An 18,702-nucleotide genomic window follows, 5' to 3' on the forward strand; every position below is an offset into this window, starting at 1 on the left:
TCCCTGGAACATGGTGTGGGCTCAGTCCACTCTCCTGGCCACCGTCCTGCAGGTTGGTACGAGGTCCCCTCCCAGCAGACTCTACTTGGAGCTTGGGGGTTCCATCCAGTCCAGTCTTGAAACTCTTAGACCTCAGAGCCTCCTTTTCCGTGAGCTCAGCTCCTGCCTCCCTTTTCCAGGCTCCTGTCAGTGTCTAGTCCCTTACCTTTGAAGAGCTCCGCCCAGAAAAGGCCCAAAGACAGCCCTGTCCCTAGGGGTCACGTCACATCCCTTCTGGAGAACGCTAACTATAGTAACTGTTTCTAATGGAAACTCACTGGTTGATGCCCCTTTGTCTATACCCACCTTCTAAACAGGTCTAGCTTGAAGACCACAGTCTGCCTTTCTAGAATTGCTTTAGCCATAAGAAAAAAAAAAATTGTTAACTGTCCCACCAGGATGTCACTATTTAATTAAACCTTCTTTAGAGTCTTCTAAAGTTCTTTTAGTTCTTATTAGGGCCTTTGCTGTTCTTCAGTCCTGAAATTTCCAACCTATAAAATCAGAGACTCCAAGACATGATTTCTTAATGAATATTGTTTCTGGGGGTTAAAATTTTGCCACTGGTGATGATAACCAGCAAAAGGCATACAGCTAGATCTTTTTAAAAGCCGTGTGTGTCATTTTATACAAAAGAGAAATGTATGCCGTGAAATAAACATTGTCCCTTGAGCCTTGAAGTCACCTTTCCCTGACTTACTCCCACCGTGCTTAGTATTTAAATAAGCAATTATAGACAGGAAGTTTAAAGGTTGAAGAGATTGGTGATCATCTGCTTTATAAAACTTGGGAAAATCTCTTTTTGCCAAGTGGGTCTATTCAACCTGATTTGCATTGGCACACTTTACAGAAGGAAAGAACAAGACATGTTTAGGATCTAGAAAATTCTCCCTGGTGAACAGAGTTTCAAGGAGACTTCCTGGAACTACTGTCAAAGGGCTATGCAGGAAAGTTAATTTGGCCTTTGTAATCCTGTGCTGTGAAGCTTAGGGAACCTTCTACATCAGGAAGGCAAACTCTGAGCAAAAAACATTAACAGCGTCAGTCCTCAGTCTTTGTGGTCATCCCTGAAAATCATTTACTCATTCATCTCCTTTTGGAAGCTTGGGAGGGGGGACGTATCCAGCTATATATCCCTTATCGCAAGGATGTTGTATAACAAACAGAAAAACACAGTTCAAACTAGCGTCAAAGCTAAAGGATTCTTATTGGCTGATGTGGCTGAAAATCCAGAGGCAGAAACAAGGTCAGGCATAGTTTGACCAAGTAGTTAAAAGCAGGTGAGCAGGACCTAGTTTCTTTTTCTGTTGCAAGACTGTTGCCGGAAGTCCTAAAGCTATATGAGTCCTTGTCCACATTCTGCATGAAATCAAGGTTCTCCTTCCAGAGTCCCCAGCCTCAGTCCTGGGGTGGGTGGGACCAGATGAGCTGGTTGGCTAAGCTAATGACCATAAAACAGAGACGAGCTGTTCCATGGGATGTGGGGCCTGGATTCGGACCCGGGGGCCCGAATCATGCTGGGTGCCATGGGAATAGGAGGCTATGGCTTCTACCACCCTTGGGAGCAGTGGAAGTGGACTGAACCGCAGGCAGGCGTTTTTGCTGCTGGAATCCTGGTCATCACGCACAACCCTAAATCAGGCAGCTGGAAAGTGTCATCCGTGTGGTCAGGAAGAAATGTCCCCGTGCACCAAGGCTTTTGTATCCCCAGGCAAAGGAGAACTCCCCCAAATTTGCTGCCTTTTCTTGACCTTCGGGTGGAAATGATCTAGCGGTGAGTGTGTCAGAGGAAGAGCTGGTCACCCGTGTCAGTCTGAGAGCTTTCTTAATGAAAGAGCTGGTGGCTGTCATGAACCCTTTGCAAGCAAATCCTGATAAAAACAACAACAATTTGAAAGCCTGCAGAAGATGGGTTGCACTTCCAAAACAATACGCGGATGGAGTAGTCATGTAATTCATGCCTTGTTTTTCTGATTTCTTTTCCAGAACCGAATGGAGGAAAGCAAAGCACTCTTTAGAACAATTATCACCTATCCCTGGTTCCAGAACTCCTCGGTTATCCTATTCTTAAACAAGAAAGATCTTCTAGAGGAGAAAATTATGTATTCCCACCTAGTTGACTACTTCCCGGAGTATGATGGTAAGTGGGCACTCTTCAGCCAGCCCAGTAGCTGGGGGTACGTTTGGCTGCCCAGCCAGTCCAAGAGCTGCCAGCGCGCAGCCCATTGTTGCTGCCTTTGTCTGCAGAGCCCGCCTGTGTGATTGATGAAGTAGAAAGGACTGTTCGCCCCGCTCTTTGAGGACCTCAGATGTTTCAGTCCCCTGACAATTCTGAAAGTGATACAAAAAAAAAAAAAAAAAAAACCCTACATGTTTGGAAATAAGTGGATCATGGGAGGGAACTGTCCCTTTTGAACAATGGTGTTTCAGCCATTATGCTCCCGTTTTGTTCACGGGCTACTCTTGCCTCTGTCTGGAAAGAGAACAGTTTTATGTCAAGAGCCTGTGCTCTGAAATCACTCCAGGCAGGTTCATACCCCAGTTTCGATACTTCCCATCTACAGAACCATTATCAAGTCACTTCATTTCTCAGGATTTGGGGCTCAAACTCCTGCAATTGTAGGCCACACTAGACCGATGTATGACATTTTAGTATGATGGGGGACACATGGGGAGTGGTAGGTTTGGTTTTGTTTTGTTGAAGGTTTCCTTCACTGTGCAGAAGCTTTTTATGTTACTATAGTTTTAATAGGGTTATTTTTGCTTTGGTTTCTAGTGCCACAGGGGACATAGCTAGAAATATGTTGGTAAAGCCAATAGCAAAGAGATCACTGCCTCTGTTTTTTTCTAGGATTTTATGGTTTCAGCTCTCAAATTTAGGTCTTTAATCCACTCTGAGTTTATTTTTGTATTTGAGTTTATTTTGCATATGGTGCAAGAAAGCGGTCCAGTTTCATTCTTTTTCATGTAGCCATCCAGTTTTCCCAGCACTGTGAAGAGACTGTCTTCTCCTCATTGTGTATTCTTGCCTCCTCTGTCACAAATTAATGGACCATGGGAGTGTGAGTTTATTTCTCAGTTCTGTTCCATTGATCTATGTGTCTGTTTTTATACTGGTACCTTAGTGTTGTGATTATACAGTTTTTGCTGTAGAGCTGGCATTGTGCGACCTCCAGCTTTGTTCTTCTTTCTCACAATTGTTTTGGCTCTTTGGGGTCTTTTGTGGTCCCATACAAACTGTAGGATTGGTTGTACTCTGTGAAAAATGCTCTTGGTACTTTAATAGGGATTTTATGGAATCTGTCCATTGCTTTGGATAGAACATTTTAAGGATACGGATCCTTCCAATCCAAGAGCGTGGAAAATAATTTGTGTCATCTTCAGTTTGCTCATCAGTGTTTTGTAGTTTTCAAGTACAGATCTTTTACCTTCTTCATTAAGTGTATTCCTGGGTATTTTATTATTTTTGGTGCAATTGCAATGGGACTGTTTTATTCATTTCTCATTCTTCTACTTTATTATTGTATAGAAATGAAGCCAATGTGTGTGTACTACTTCTGTATCCTGCAGCTTTACTTATTAATTCTAGTAATGTTTTGGTGGAGTCTGTACGGTTTTTCTGTGTACAGAAATGCACTGGACAGGGGCGCTTGGGTGGCTCGGTCGTTACGTATCTGCCTTCAGCTCAGGTCATGATCCCAGGAGCCTGGGATGGAGCCCCACATCTGACTCCCTGCTCAGCAGGAAGCCTGCTTCTGTTCCTCTCTCTTTGTGTCTCTGTCAAATAAATAAATAAAATCTTAAAAAAGAAAAAAAGAAAAAAGAAATGCACTGGACAAGTAATAATAGTTGAACCTCTTCCTTACTAATTTACATGTCTTTTATTCCCTTTTCTTGTCTGAGTGCTGTTACTTGCACTTGCAGTACTATATTGAATAAAAGTAGTGAGAGTAGACCTCCTGATCTTGGCGAAAGAGTTTTTTCCCATTGAGTATGAGGTTAGCTGTGGGTTTTTCCTGTGTGGCCTTTATTATGTTGAGATACATACCCTCTAAGCCTTCTTTGTTGAGGGTTTTCATCGTGAACAGATGTTGAATTTTGTCAAATGGTTTTGCTGCATCTTTTGAGATGGTCATATGGTTCTTATCTTTCATTTTATCAATAGGATGTATCACATTGATTGATTTGTGAATATTGAACCACTTTGGATCCCTGGAATGGATCTGAATGGATCTCATGTTACCATGGGGAATGATCCTTGTACTGTATTGTTGAATGTGATTTGCTAATATTTTGTTAGTTTTTGCATCTAAGTTCATCAGAGATGTTGGCCTGTAGGGGGTTTGTTGTAGTGACTTTGGTTTGGGTAGGAAGATAATGCTGGCGTTGTAAGCTTTCCTTCTCCTATTTTTTTTTTTTTTTTAAAGATTTTGTTTACTTGAGAGAGTGACAGAGAGAGCATGAGAGGGGACAGGGTCAGAGGGAGAAGCAGACTCCCCACTGAGCAGAAAGCCTGATGGGAGACTCGATCCCAGGACTCCAGGATCATGACCTGAGCTGAAGGCAGTCGCCCAACCAACTGAACCACCCAGGTGCCCCTCTTCTGGTTTTATAATAGATTAATACAGATGATTTGGAATAGGTATTTTTTTAATGTTTGGTAGAATTCACCTGTGTAGCCATTTGGTACTAGACTTTTGGTTTGTTGGGAGCTGATTACCAATTCCATTCTGTTACTAGTAATTGATCTGTTCAGATTTTCTGTTTCCTCCGGATTCAGTTTTAAAAGATATATCCATTTCTTATAGGCTATCCAGTTTGTCAGCATATAATTTTTTGTAGTAGTCTCTTATAATCCCTTGTATTTCTGTAGTTGGTTGTTACTTCTCTTTCTTAAGGAGTTTGACTAAAGGTTTATAATTTTGTTTATCTTTTCAAAATACCTGCTCTTGGTTTCATTGATCTATTCTATTTTTTAGTCTGTTTTGTTTACTTCCGATCTGATCTTTATTTTATTATGGCCTTCCTTCTACTACATTTGGGTTTTGTTCTTTTTCTAGTTCCTGTAGTTGTAATGTTAGATTGTTTGAGATTTTCAGTTCTTGCAGTAGGTCTGTATCATTGTTAATCTCCCTGCTTTTGCTGGGAAACGGCTTTTGCTGCTGCATATCAAAGATTCTGGCCCTTTGTGTTTTCATTTGTCTTCATATATTTTTTTCATTTCTTCTCAGATTTTTTTATTGACCCATTGATTGTTTAGTACCATATTGTTTGGCCTCTACATGTTTGTTTTTTCCATTTTCTTTTTGGTTACTGATTTCTAGTTTTATATCATCATGGTCAGATGCATGATATAATTCCAGTCTTAAATTTATTGCAACTTGTTTTGTGATCTCTCCTGGAGAATGTCTCATGTGCATTTGAAAACAATATGTATTTTGTTGTTTTTGGATAGATTTCTGAATGTATCTAAACATACATATATTTCTGTATACATCTGGTCTAAGGTACCATTCAAAAACATGGTTTCCTTCTTGATTTTCTGCCTGGATCATGTATCCATTAATGTAAGTAGGTTTCAAAGTCCCTTAGTATTATTGTATTACTGTCAGTTTCTCTCCTTGTATCATTAATATTTACTTTCTATATTTAGCTGCTCCAGTATTAGGTATAAATATGTACAATTGTTTTACCTTCTTGACGGATTAACCCCTTCATTATGTAATGCTCTCGTCTCTTGTTACAGTCTGTTTTAAAGTCTGTTTTGTCTGATACAAGTATTGGTAGCCCAGCGTTTTTTTTCACTCTCATTTGTAGGGAATATTTGTATCTATCCTTAGACATGCAGTCTGTATGTGTCTTTAGTTCTGAAGGGAGTCTCTTATAGGCAGCATTTAGAGGGCCGTGGGTTTTTTTTAATCTGTTCTGCCTCCTATGTCTTTTGGTGGATCATTTAGGTCATTTACATTTAAAATAATTGTTGATAGCTCTGTAGTTACGGCCATTTTGTTAAATTTCATCATTCTCTGTTCCTTTCTTCTGCTTCTTCTGATTCATGACTTTCTGTAATGTTATGCTTGGCTTTCTTCTTTTTAGTGTATCCATATGAAAGGTTTTATGCTTGCAGTTACCATGAGGTTCGTATATAACATCCTGAGTATATAGCAGTCTGTCTAGCCGACGGTTGCTGATGTTTGAATATGTTCCAGAAGAACTTTTTTACTCCCACTTATGTATTATGTGTTATCCCATTTTACATCTTTAAATTTCTAATCATCTTCCAACTATAGCCTTTCCCACTTCAAGAAGTCACTCTAACATTTCTTGTAAGAATTCCTTTATCTGAGAAACTCAGTATCCCTCCTTCAATTCTGAAGGATCACCTCACCAAGTAGTCTTGTTGATGGCAGGGGTTTTTGTTTCCCTTTTAGCACCGTGGAGCTGGCACCCCCCTTTCTTCCGACCTGCCATATTTTTGCTGAGAAGTCAGCTGAGAGACTTAAGGCGTTACCTTTCCATGACTTTTTGCTTCCCTTACTGCTTTTTAAAATTCTCTTTACCTGTTGTGTCTGTGGGCCTCATCCTGTTTGGGACTGTCTGTGCTTTCTGCACCTAAACTGTCTGGTTTTTTCCTTATGTGGAGGAACTTTTCAGCTGTTACTTCTTTGACTAACTTTTCTGCCTTTCTCTGTTCTCTTTCTGGTGCCCTGTAATGCAGATGTTTGCGTAAGGTTATCCAAGAGATCCTTTAACTCATCCTCCTTTAAAAACAATTTTTGGGGTGGGGAGGTGCGCCTGGGTGGCTCAGTGGGTTAAAGCCTCTGCTTTCAGCTTAGGTCATGATCCCAGGGTCCTGGGATCGAGCCCCACATCAGGCTCCCTGCCCAGCGGGGAGCCTGCTTCCTCCTCTCTCTCTGCCTGCCTCTCTGCCTACTTGGGATCTCTGTCAGATAAATAAATAAAATCTTTTAAAAAAAAATTTTTTTTTAACCATTCAGTTTGTGTATTTTCCATCGACCATGTATTCCTTCTCGTTATTTTGCATTTCTGCACACATTTATTTACTATTGATTCCCTCGAGTGTATTCTTCATTTCAGTTATTATATTCTTCAGTTCTGATATTTTAAAAATACATTTTCTATCTCATTATTGAAGTTCTGAGTTCCTCCACTCTTCTCTCCAAGCCAGTGAGCATCTGCGTGACCATTAAAATCTATCGGGGGTATTGCTTATCTGTTTTCATTTTTTTCTGAGGTTTGTCTTGTTCCATTGTTTGGAGCATTCTCCTCTGTCTGCTCATTTTGCTTGACTTTCTGCATTTGTTTCTAAGAAGTAGGCAGAACGTCTCCTTCTCCTAAACTTGATGGAATAGTCTCCTGCATGGTTGTTCCCCGTGTAGACTGTGTATGTCTGGTCACTTTGGCCAGAGCTGTGGCCGGCATGGACTGGGGAATCCCAGAGCACTCCATACTGGGGTTGCCCTGCTCGGATGGCTGGAGCGGAAATGGGCATGGGCTGGGGCAGTCCTGAGTCCTGGGGCTCTGACAGGTAGCACCTTGGCAGAATACTGAGTTCTGAATGGAGTTCAAGCTCGGGGATCCCAGGGCTCTCCATGCTGAGGGAGTGTTGGCAGGACAGTTAAATCTGGAGTAGACACAAGCCAATATACCCCAGGCAGGATAACTGAAGATGAAGTTCATGCAAGCCAGGGGTCCTAAGGCTCTAACCACAAGGGGTGGTCCCAGGGCTCTCGATTCAGAGGATGCTCTGCGAGGATGGTTGAAGTTCAAGTAAGTACAAGCCAGGGTGTCCCAGGGTAGTCCGCCCAGGGTAGCTGGGCCCGAGTCGGGGTACACATCTCAGGGCATCCCACGGGTGCCTGGCATGGCTGCTATCAAGCCAACATGGTAGGAGCCTGGAACATTACGGTGTGCTTTGCACCCATGTTCTCTTAGTGGGATCGCTAAAGCTGTAGTGAGGACTGACCAGCAGGTCACAGTGTGCATGGTGCTGGGGCCACCTTGGTGGGAGGGCAGAGGAGGTGATATGGGCTAGGGGCCCAGGGCTCCCTGAGGCAGCAGGCCAGCTAGGGCACCCACAGCCTACTCCCATCAAGGCGGAGGGGTACATCAACCGTAGCATCTACCAGCCCCTCCGACCAGGAGAGAATTCCAGCAGCTCCCTCCTCCAACTTTTGGCAGGTTTGAAGACTGGCCCCTTACATTCTAGTTGCCCTTGCAACCCTCAGCATTTTTTCTGTGCCCATGGACAGACGGATCTGCTCACAGTCCCTCAGTACTGTCCCTCTCTGCCACAGCTGGTAGCATTGGGGTGGGGCTCCCCCCATCCCCGTGTGTTCCTCTCTCTTGCCATTCTTTATGTGTTCTCTCCCTGTGTTGTCGTGCTGAACCTGTACAGTCAGCCCTCCGTTCTTCAAGAGGATTTGCTCTAACAGTAGGTGTGCATAGGGTGTCTCCTGGAGGAGGGGAGTTTAGGGCCTTCCAGTGTCGCCATATTGCCCCAGAACCAACCTTACTCTCCGGTCCTTTCCAGAGAAAGTGTGCCAAACCCAGATGCAGATGAACGGTAGTTGAGAGGACAGCTGTGAGTGTCACCAAGCTCCAGCTCTGCCACTTATGGGCATTGTTGGCATAGACGAGTCTGTTCAACTTTTCAGTTTCTTCTTAAGTAGAAAAGAATTCAGTAGAATCCTATGTAAGTCCCTAGCATGGGATCTGGCACATAGAAGAGCACAAACCCGAAGTACTCCTTCTAAAGATGTACGTTTGCAACATTATCCACATAGGATCTGCAGTGGGTACCAGTTCGAGGTTCCTGTACTTCTAAAACCTCCCTCAGAAAGGTGATTACTTCAAGAAGCGAATATTCCGTTCAGCTTCATAGCTTTCTGTGAAGATACAAACACCTCAAGGAAGGAGTTTTTCTCATCTTTTCATCCCACACGCATCTGGTACAGTGCCAGCTCCCAGGACGGGAGGGGTTACATCTTTCATGAACTCAGTTTCCCTTCTCAAACATGTCTAGGTTCTAAAGTTTGCTGGATGGAAACAGAAACACTTGGGGATGCTGTAGGGTATTAGAAACAGTACTCTCCATCGTCTGTTAGCGACGTGCTCCTGTCCCCTATCCAAGGACATTTTCCTTTGTGCTTTGTTCTTCCTTCAAAAACAACTACTTCCCTAGCCTAAACAGTCTTTTCCATATTTATGCTTTTTTATTGACCACTGGTCCACCGCTAAGTTATCAATGCAGAGACTGTGTCCCTCACTCTTCCTGAGGAAACTTTAGAAGGAACTTTGTGGGTGGCCAATTTGGTTTCCAGCAACAACGCGCCAGTCTTTCAACACAAGATCAACCTGTAGAAGATGGGCACAAAACATCTGGCTTACCTTTAACCTTACGTGTTTGCCTTATGCCTCTAGACTGTTCATTTATCTCAGAGTCCCGTGAGAACCAACAAATAGGAAATGACACGCCGCATCGTACATGGCCCCCCACTCTAGGCCAGCAGGTTTTCATGATGGGCTTGCATACAAGACAACAGGGGCTAAATACAGCACCACCTGCCCCACAGAGCAAAGCCACGGAGACTCAAGCTACTCAGTACAGCACCCACAGCACACCACCCCTGGGCTTGACTTCTCTATAGCACAAGACTTCTTCTCTGTGATAGATGTTTAGGGTTTTGTTTTTTGTTTTTTGTTTTTTCCTTTTTGTCACATCCTTCCAATCTCTTTCCCTCTCTCCTTCATCCAGTAAATTTCCCAGATTCCCCATTCCTGTGAGCATTTTCCTTTCGCCAGATGTGCATGCATGGCAAAGGTCTGAAACTGTGAACATATGTGGGGTTTTTGGTTTCTTTCTTTCTTTCTTTTTTTTTTTTTTACTACATAACACACAGAGGCAACTTAGCCATGGAGAAAGAAAAAAAAGACACTTATTCACAAAGCAAACACAGCTGTCATTTCATACAAAGCCCTTATAAGATGAGCTACAACTAAAAAAATTCTAGGCCGACTCTGCAGCAATGTTTTTATAACAAACATGTTTATAGTATTATGAATTTCACACTTCCACATTTCTGCACTTAGAAGGTCTTAATCATAATGAATGCCATTTCTGTATTTCTCTTCCGGAAGAGAAATTACCGTTTCCACATGGACGTGAATTGCAGAATTGTTCCTAGAGGCTGTGGAATTGTGTGCCTGCTAAGATGGCTAGAATGATTTCTTTGTAGTTTATGTTTATTCAAATCACATAATTTATGCTTAAAAACTAAACACACTGCAAGTGTTCTTCGCTGAACTTGGTTGGGTCTAACTCTGATATTCTTTAGGGTTTAAGTAAAAAGGGACCTTTTTCCCTCAAATTGAGTAAATACTAAAATCAAGTTCCTTTATGAAAATAAGAAGCTGCTCCAACCCCAACAACCTGTTAGTCCTGGTTTTAAATATTATTACTGCTGTGAAATTAGTGAATTAATAGCACATCGAGAAAGAGGAGACACTATCATGGTCTTTGTATGGTATTTTCATTGTGATGCTGCCTTCTTAATTGCCAACAAGGATTTCAATTCTGGTCACTGCAGTCGAAAATTGAAACATCACCTTTGTTAACTGTGTCTTTATGGCTCTCTCCTCCTTCCTATTGGCAGAGTTAGATAGAAGCTTATGGGGATAATCCCCAACTTACAGTAAGGATGGCTTGATGTCTTCAAGTTGGCTGTCAAAAAATCATGATTCCTTTTGTTAGAAGTGATAGTCAAGCCCTCAGTTGAGTTTTCAAATATTTCTTTATCCTACACAATAGATAACAAGAATATTGATAGAAAAAAAATATATTGATAGAAGCCGTAGATCCCGTGAGTGTCTTGTCAGACAGAAGGAAGCAGAGGAGGAGAAGGTTATATAACATGACCGCCATCTTTCTTTGGACGGAACTCACCAGAAAAAAATGCCAATGTGCTTCTAAGAGAGCCTCGAAGACTAAAACATAGATGCTCAGTACTTGATACAGTGTTTCGATGTCACTAATTAACATTCATTTCAGGATGACATCAGTACATTCATCAGAACCTGTTAAATAGGTTTTTAAAACAACTCTAATGACCTATAGCTCACATAACCATGTAATTCACCCATTTAAAGCACACAGTTCAGTGCCTTTTGGTAAATTTTTAAATTATGGTAAAATACGTAACAAAGTTTGTCATTGTAACTGTTTTAAAAACTATGCAGTTCAGTGACATTAATGCAACCATCCCTCTTCCCAGAACTTTTGATCACCCCAAACAGAAATTCTCTAACCATTAAGCAGTAGCTCCTCATTTCTCCCGCCCCCACCTCTCAGTAACCTCTAATGTGGTTTGTCTCTTTTGATTGGCCTATCCTAGGAGCCTCGTCTCAGTGCAGTCCTACATTTGTTCTCTTGTCTGGCCCGTTTTACTTAGCATCATGTTTTCAAGGTTCATGCATGTTGTGCCAACTTTTCTGTGGCTCACTACTATTCTGTTGTGTATCTCCAACCTCTTGTTTATCCGTTCCTCTGTTCTTTGTTGATGACCGCTTGGGTCGTTTCCACCTGTTAGCTGTTGCGAATACTACAGCAGTGAAACTCATTGTCCAGGTCACTTTTGGAGTCCCTGCTTTCACTTCCTTTGGATATATACCTAGGAATACAGTGGCCGGGTCATACAGTAATACTGTGTTGAGATTTGGGGGGAACTATTCACCTGTTTTCCGCAGCGGCTACACCATTGTACATTCTCACCCACAATGCATGAGGGTTTCAATTTTTCTGCATCCTTGCCCACACTGATTTTCTACCTTTTTCTGAGCTAGCCCCTCTGGTAGATAGGAAGAGGTATCTCATTGTGGTTTGGATTTGCACTTCCCAGTGACATGGGATGCTGAGCCTCTCTGGATGTGCTTATGGGCCTATTGTAGAACTTTGGAGACATGTGTCTTCAAGCCCTTTGCCTATTTTTTTAATCAGATCCCCTTGCTGTTGCTGAGTTGGAGGAGTTCTAGTTTCTGAATACTAACCTCGTAGGAGGTACGGGATTAGCCAGTATTCTACACATTCTGTAAGTTGTCTCTTCACTGTCGATAGTGATACACAATTTTGATGCACAAAAGTTTTGTTTTGTGAGGTCCAGTTTAGCTGCCTGTGGTTTTGGTATAAGACTTAATTGCAAAATTATTAACTAAGTTTTTAAACATATCCTCAATAGATCACAGTCAGTCGGTCAATAGATCACAGTCCTATTTCAAGGCATCTAGGACAGTGTTTGGCCTGGAAGAGAGCCTGAATAAAGCTAAGAAAATCTAAAGCCAGTCTTTCTCATCACCACACGTGATACATTGAAGGCCACGTCAGTGTGGTGTGCTCGGCAACACCGGCGTCTAGAAGCTAGACAGAGGGATTGGCAGAGACCGGGCCAGAGAGGAACCATATGACACAGTACCATGCGGCTGTCCTCTTCACACCATCTTTAGTGACCCTGTAAACCCTTATTGAGCGAAGGCATTAACACATCAGCTGACGAACCTTCGCTCTCCTCCCTTGGCCAACAGGACCGCAGAGAGATGCCCAGGCAGCTCGAGAATTCATCCTGAAGATGTTCGTGGACCTGAACCCAGACAGTGATAAAATTATCTACTCCCACTTCACGTGCGCCACAGACACCGAGAACATCCGCTTTGTCTTTGCTGCCGTCAAGGACACCATCCTCCAGTTGAACCTGAAGGAGTACAACCTGGTCTAATTGTGCCTCCTCGACACCGCCCTTCCCTTCCCTGGTGGGCTATTGAAGCTGTACAAGAGGGACTGTATTTCTGTGGAAAACAATTTGCATAATACTAATTTATTGCCGTCCCGGACTCTGTGTGAACGCGTCCACAGAGTTTGTAGTAAATATTATGATTTTATTTAAACTATTCAGAGGAAACACAGGATGCTGAAGTACAGTCCCAGCACATTTCCTCTCTCTCTTTTTTTTTTTAGGCAAAACCTTGTGACTCGATGTATTTTAAATCCTCGTCATGCACTCGCCCAGATAAGGGTTGTTTCTTTCTCTCTTTTTTTTTCTTTTCTATTGAGCAAAACAAAGCTGATTGCCCTTCCGCTAACCCATCCCCACCGCCCCACCCCACCCCGATTTTTCCCTGGTTACAATGGCCTTTACCTTAGTCCCATTCTGGTCAAGTTTTTCTCCCAAATGATACAGTCAGGACAGCATCATTTGATTTAAGCCATTGACATCAGCTTAATTTCAATGTTCGTAGTTTTGCTGAAGGATTCTAAATATGAGTACTGTGGTGTTCACTGTATGGCCCTGGATACACATACAGAGTTGTTTTATATAAATATATTGTCTTGCCTCACTTTGGGCTAGGATGACGGATGCCCATCTTACGGTTAAGTGTCAATTCTTTTGGATTTCTACCTTCAGCCATAGCTTGGTCGCTCAGAGAGAGATGCACAAGTCAGTAAGGCAAGAACAGAGACACACAGTTTTTGTTTTTTTAAATGCCATGTGCCATGGTCCTTCTACCCACCCTTTTTTTTTTTACCCCGCTCTTTAAATTGCAGATGCCAAAAAATATGTATATGCCAACAGACACTACATTACCCCAAAGGCTGCTACCCAGAATCTTTTTCTTAGGTTGTTCTTGGTTTCTCCCCCTCTTGGTTCAGGTTTTTCCTCCCTTTATTCCCCCTTGGTGTTTGGGCCAGAATTTATTATGGGTGTGTGTTGCCAAAGCTGGCTTTTTATAAAAGGAAAATGGTGAAAATGTAAAAGATAAAAGCCAGTAGCTTAAAATGGAAGAGAGTAAGACTGAGTCCTAAAGTAATTGGCTGAGAACAACCCCGAAACACCAAACCATTGGTAACTGTAAATTTGTTTGGCATGGTCCATTCTTTTCTTTGCTGTGAGATCACATTGTTCAGTGTCCATTCCATGTTGTGTGTCCAGATCGGCAATGTAACCCAGTGTCTTTGTGATAGATCACGAAATCTGCTATCTCGTCACTTAAAGCCAGTGTTACTCTTTATGTTCTTAAAGGTCAAGTAGGTCTGCCAAGAACATTGGTTGAGTATTCTGATGCCTCTGATTTGCAAAACCTTTACTTCCTGCTGGTTTATCACCTTTGGGATCTTTCTAAACTGGTCACTGGTTAAGTTGAACCTAAGGAAGACTTGTGGACTCCAGAGTAGCTTGTCAGTGTTCTATAGAACATGTATTTATGTAACTGAACCTACTAGAAGAGATATTGGGAGTTCTCTATGTGCAATTTATCAACAAATGCAAAGAAAAAAAAACAAAAACACAGCACATGTATTGGTGAGCTGGAGTTGAAATAGAGTTTAAGGAAATAAATCGGGATTGTTTTAAACCTGCTAGGGAGTAGGAATTAGGCCACGACACTGGTCTTACTTTAAGTATCATACTGTTTGGCCCAAGTCTAAACTTCCCTATCAATCACTCTTTGGGAGACAACAAAGGGAAGAGAGAAAGCGCATGGCTTATGAGAGGAGTCCAAGGAGTTCCTAAGTCCCGTGGTGGAATGTTCTTCTTTACTCCCCCAGCCACAAACAACGCAGGTTACCTTTTCACTTTGCTCAGAAAGCACCTGTAATTTAATTAAGAACCCGACTGCCTGTAGGTATAGTGCAATTCTGAATGCTCTCATCATTGTACATACATCTCTTGATATTGCAGCGTCCATACTGGCTTTGTAATCATTAATTTTTTGGCAGATTGAATGTGCTGTATTGATATGTATCTATGTAATTGTATGTCTTATAGCTAATTCACATTTTGAATAATGTTATTTTATTTACTTTTTTAAGAGAGGAGAATGTAAATTTGTCAGTTTATTTCTGACTAGGGATATTTTCTTTTTCCATTTAGAAAAGAAAAAAAAAAATCTTACTATCGTACAGAGCGGTACTAGCATCGTGCTGTATAAAATCATTTGCACATTCCTGAGTAGAGGTATACTGGTAAGACCCAAAGGTAATTTCATAGCAAAATACATAAAATCAGTCGGAGCTTTTATACAAACATGGAAACCAACTTTGTAGAACTTTTGCCATTTGACCTAGGATTGGAATATGAGCTTTTATACAATTCATATTCTTATTTGGCAAATGCACAGTTTAGTATTACCTCTCTGATGGCCTTTATTAGAAAGGCAGTTTTAGAAGCTATTGTGATCCACTAAGGAAATGTTTTAACAGCTAGAGACCACTGCTTGCCCAAAAGGGCAATCTTAAATTTGGTGCAGCAAAAAAAAGAAAAAAAAAACAAAAAACAAAACAAAACAAAAAAAAAAAACACGAAAAAAAAAAGAAAAAGAAAAAAAGGGAAAAAAACGAATAAAGAAAAAAAACAAAAAAAAGAAAAAAAAGTCAACAATAACATTTGAAGGCCTACAGTGTGTATAGAGAAAACCTCATCACAAGATCATAAGTGTTACAGTTTTAGGGAATCAAGATATTCTATTTACTAGAGCTATAGTAGATGTAGTCGATTAAACATGATCTCAAAGCTCGAAGAAGATGAGCAAACAGGGAAAGATTGTTCTATTTGTCTTTATGAAATTGGGATAGAATTGCTATGCAGAACTGAGGTTTGTGGCTTCACTGTTTGCTGTAGGGTGCATGACAGGATCCCTTTCTGTTGAGAAAGGAAGAAATTGATCACCCTAGCTGCAGTGACGCATGGAAACCTAATTGTATCCACACTAGTCCATGGAAGCTAAAGGATTTTCTTTTCTGTTTCTTTGGGGTTTTACTGAAGGGGCCAGGGGCGGGAAGGGGTTCTTCTCAGTTTTGTATAAAAACAAAAGTTTACTCATGCTTTCTATTATATTGTGATTGCAAGCGTTAGAAGCGTGTGCCACTGGACTCCTCGCCTTCATGCTCCAGGTCATGGAGGCCCGTGGCGAGTGTTTGGTGACTTGGGCATGTCTTATTCAAAAAGAAAAACACAAACACAAAAACCTTTCTTCAGCATACCAAGGCAAGCAGCCATTTCATGACTCACTCAACACATTGCAGTGTACCAGTTTACAGATAATTTTCCCTCTTTCGCGTGACATGGCAGTTCTAAACCCACAGAGAATTCCTCACTTGTAAATTGGAGGTTTGTACTATGCCTTACAGAGCTTAAATTCAGAAGTTTGTGCCTCATATCTGAAACAAAGGGAAATAACACACCTATTCAAAAGTCAATAAATCCCCTCCACGTTTTTTTTTTTTTTTTTTTTTGGTTTTGTTTTGTTTTGTTTTTAAAGACATTTTCATATAAAGAGCTCTGTTGAATGTCATAAATACTGGGAAAAAAAATCTTAGGAACCTGCATATGTTGTTTACTAGCATATGACACCTACAAAAGGTATTCGAAGAACACCTGAAACTTGTATTTTGTGTGTGTGTGTGGATTAACTAGCAAGCCTACTATTAAAAAAAAAAAAAAAAAAGGTAATTCAGCTAAAGGACAATTTACTTTTTGTACTTTAGACTATCTTGACTGTCAAGGTGTATGAACTGTAATTTTAAAATTTATACTGCCACATGATTGTAAATTTTAGTTGTCTTAAGTTAGGCATTGGTAAAAAGCTATTTATGCTGGATTTGGGTCAAATGACTTATTTGCAAAAAATAATAATAATAATGGGAAGAAAGGGCTGTATAATGAGATACTGCAAGACTCAGATAGTGGTTGGAAATAACCTTCAAAATTACCCTCAATTTCCCTTTGTTTTCAGTTTCTCAAAAAAAAAAAAATGAATGAAATGAAATATAGAAGAATGTTAACCCGTATCAAAATAAAGTGTACCCAAGTATTGTAATGTATATTGCTGCTCTTCTTAAAATTAAATAAGGGTGTAAAACCACTTAATTGGTAATTGACAACATCTCCGTTGATACAAACAAGGTGTGCTTGGTATACATTACTATTTTCTTCCAAAGATCTCTCTTTGGTTAGAAACACACAAAAATTAAGACTTGTAGTATTGTATGTTTATCTATCTCCACATATTTCCAGCATATGTAGCGTTAATAGGTCTGTCCTGGTAACGATGTGTTTGGCATTTCATTTTGGTTCCATCGAATTAGGAAAAGAAAGGACTTAGTTGTATATGATTAGTTAAGAGATTTTTGGAGCCAGACACCTGCTGTTTAGTAGACACCTAGTACAGAGTCTAAACTTGTCATTTGTTTTTCCCCTCACAAGAGTAACCACCCATTCATTGCTGTCTTCCCAACTTCCAGTGACCTTTTTTTAAAGATATATAAATACATCCCAAATATTTCATGGGATACTCTTCTTTTTATTATTTAAATTCAATTAGCCAACATATAGTACATCGTTAGTTTCAGATGTAGCATTCACTAATTCATCAGTTGCGTATAACACCCAGTGTTCATCACATCGGTAATACCCTTGCCTCTAGAATCATCTGTTCAAAGTATGCATATACACCTAGCACATAGTAGGTGCTCAAATATTAATTTCCTTCTTACCTCCCTATCGATCATGTATCTTCCATTTTCCCATATGATTCCAACCCAATAGTAAAGGACCTTTCCATGTTATGAAAACATCTATTGGGCTAAATTGGACCTTACTTGGATAAAGCAGTTCTGACTTTCATAGATGCTTTGGTAGATAGGAAAAAACAAATGAATACAAAAACAGGGAGGAAAATATTCTTTCTAGGATATTTTCAAGTCTAGGAAGAAAGATGGCAAATTGCCGTGTAACGTTCAGGTTATGTGGACCGAAACACGTGTTTTTGGTAGATTTATTTTCCTCAAAGAACTCTAAATACAACTTCTTGCTGGATTCCTCACCTGTCATCATGTTGGAAACCCTCACTAGACCTATGTATTTAGGGAGTTTTGTCAGAAAACATTTTTAACTTGCAGTATTTAAAAGAATCATATTTACTGTTCTTAAAATGTCATTCAAATGCATGTATTGTCTATTGTTTGGGGATGGGAACTAGTTTTGCAAAAAACACCTAATGTTGTATAATAATGCCCCAATGATCTTGCTGGTTAAAAATACAGTATTTTTGGCCATAATTTTGTACTACAGTATTCTTCATTCTTGAGTTTTGCTTCTCAAAGTTGCCTCAGCCTCTTCTAGAATTTTTTTTTTTTTTTAAATTCTAGGGACTATCAGAATAAATTTTTCCTTTCCTAAAATACTTTATACTGCACATGCATTGCTCAAGTAGATAGGTTTAGGAGTCTCTAAGCAAACATGAAAAAAAAATTTTTTCCCTTCTATATATAACCAGATTTTAATCTTCAGTGGAGGTATTTGTACTGGTGGCATTTTTTCCCCAATTTTTTAAAATGTGACCTAACCAACTCTAAATACAAATTTTAATAGCTGCTCACTAAAGAATGAGAGCTGCTTGCCTTCAACCTGTGATGATCTAAGAAGGAATGATTAACTGGCTGAAAGAGGCAAGGGCTTGGCTCAGAACTATTCCTACTTCAACAGCCATCATGAACCGTCATCTGCACAGGGAAAAGGAGCTATAGGTGTCCTTTGGGGCTGTGACTTTTAGAAACCAACACCAAAGCTTTTGAGATCAGCTAAAAACTAACTTTTC

The 18,702-nt window shown here is 40.6% G+C and overlaps 1 protein-coding gene across 1 annotated transcript in view; it reads left to right on the forward strand.

The window, feature by feature from the left end:
- GNAQ (G protein subunit alpha q) overlaps window positions 1-18,163 on the forward strand; it is a 304,673-nt gene extending 286,510 nt beyond the window's left edge. The window contains exons 6-7 of the mRNA XM_059142054.1: window positions 2,026-2,179; window positions 12,637-18,163. Of these exons, the coding sequence (XP_058998037.1) occupies window positions 2,026-2,179; window positions 12,637-12,827 (345 nt within the window). The 3' untranslated portion in view covers window positions 12,828-18,163. The remainder of the gene's footprint in view (window positions 1-2,025; window positions 2,180-12,636) is intronic.
- The last annotated feature ends 539 nt before the right edge of the window (window positions 18,164-18,702 follow it).

This window comes from Mustela lutreola, chromosome 12 (assembly GCF_030435805.1).
Source record: "Mustela lutreola isolate mMusLut2 chromosome 12, mMusLut2.pri, whole genome shotgun sequence".
In the NCBI taxonomy this organism is placed as follows: domain Eukaryota; kingdom Metazoa; phylum Chordata; class Mammalia; order Carnivora; family Mustelidae; genus Mustela; species Mustela lutreola.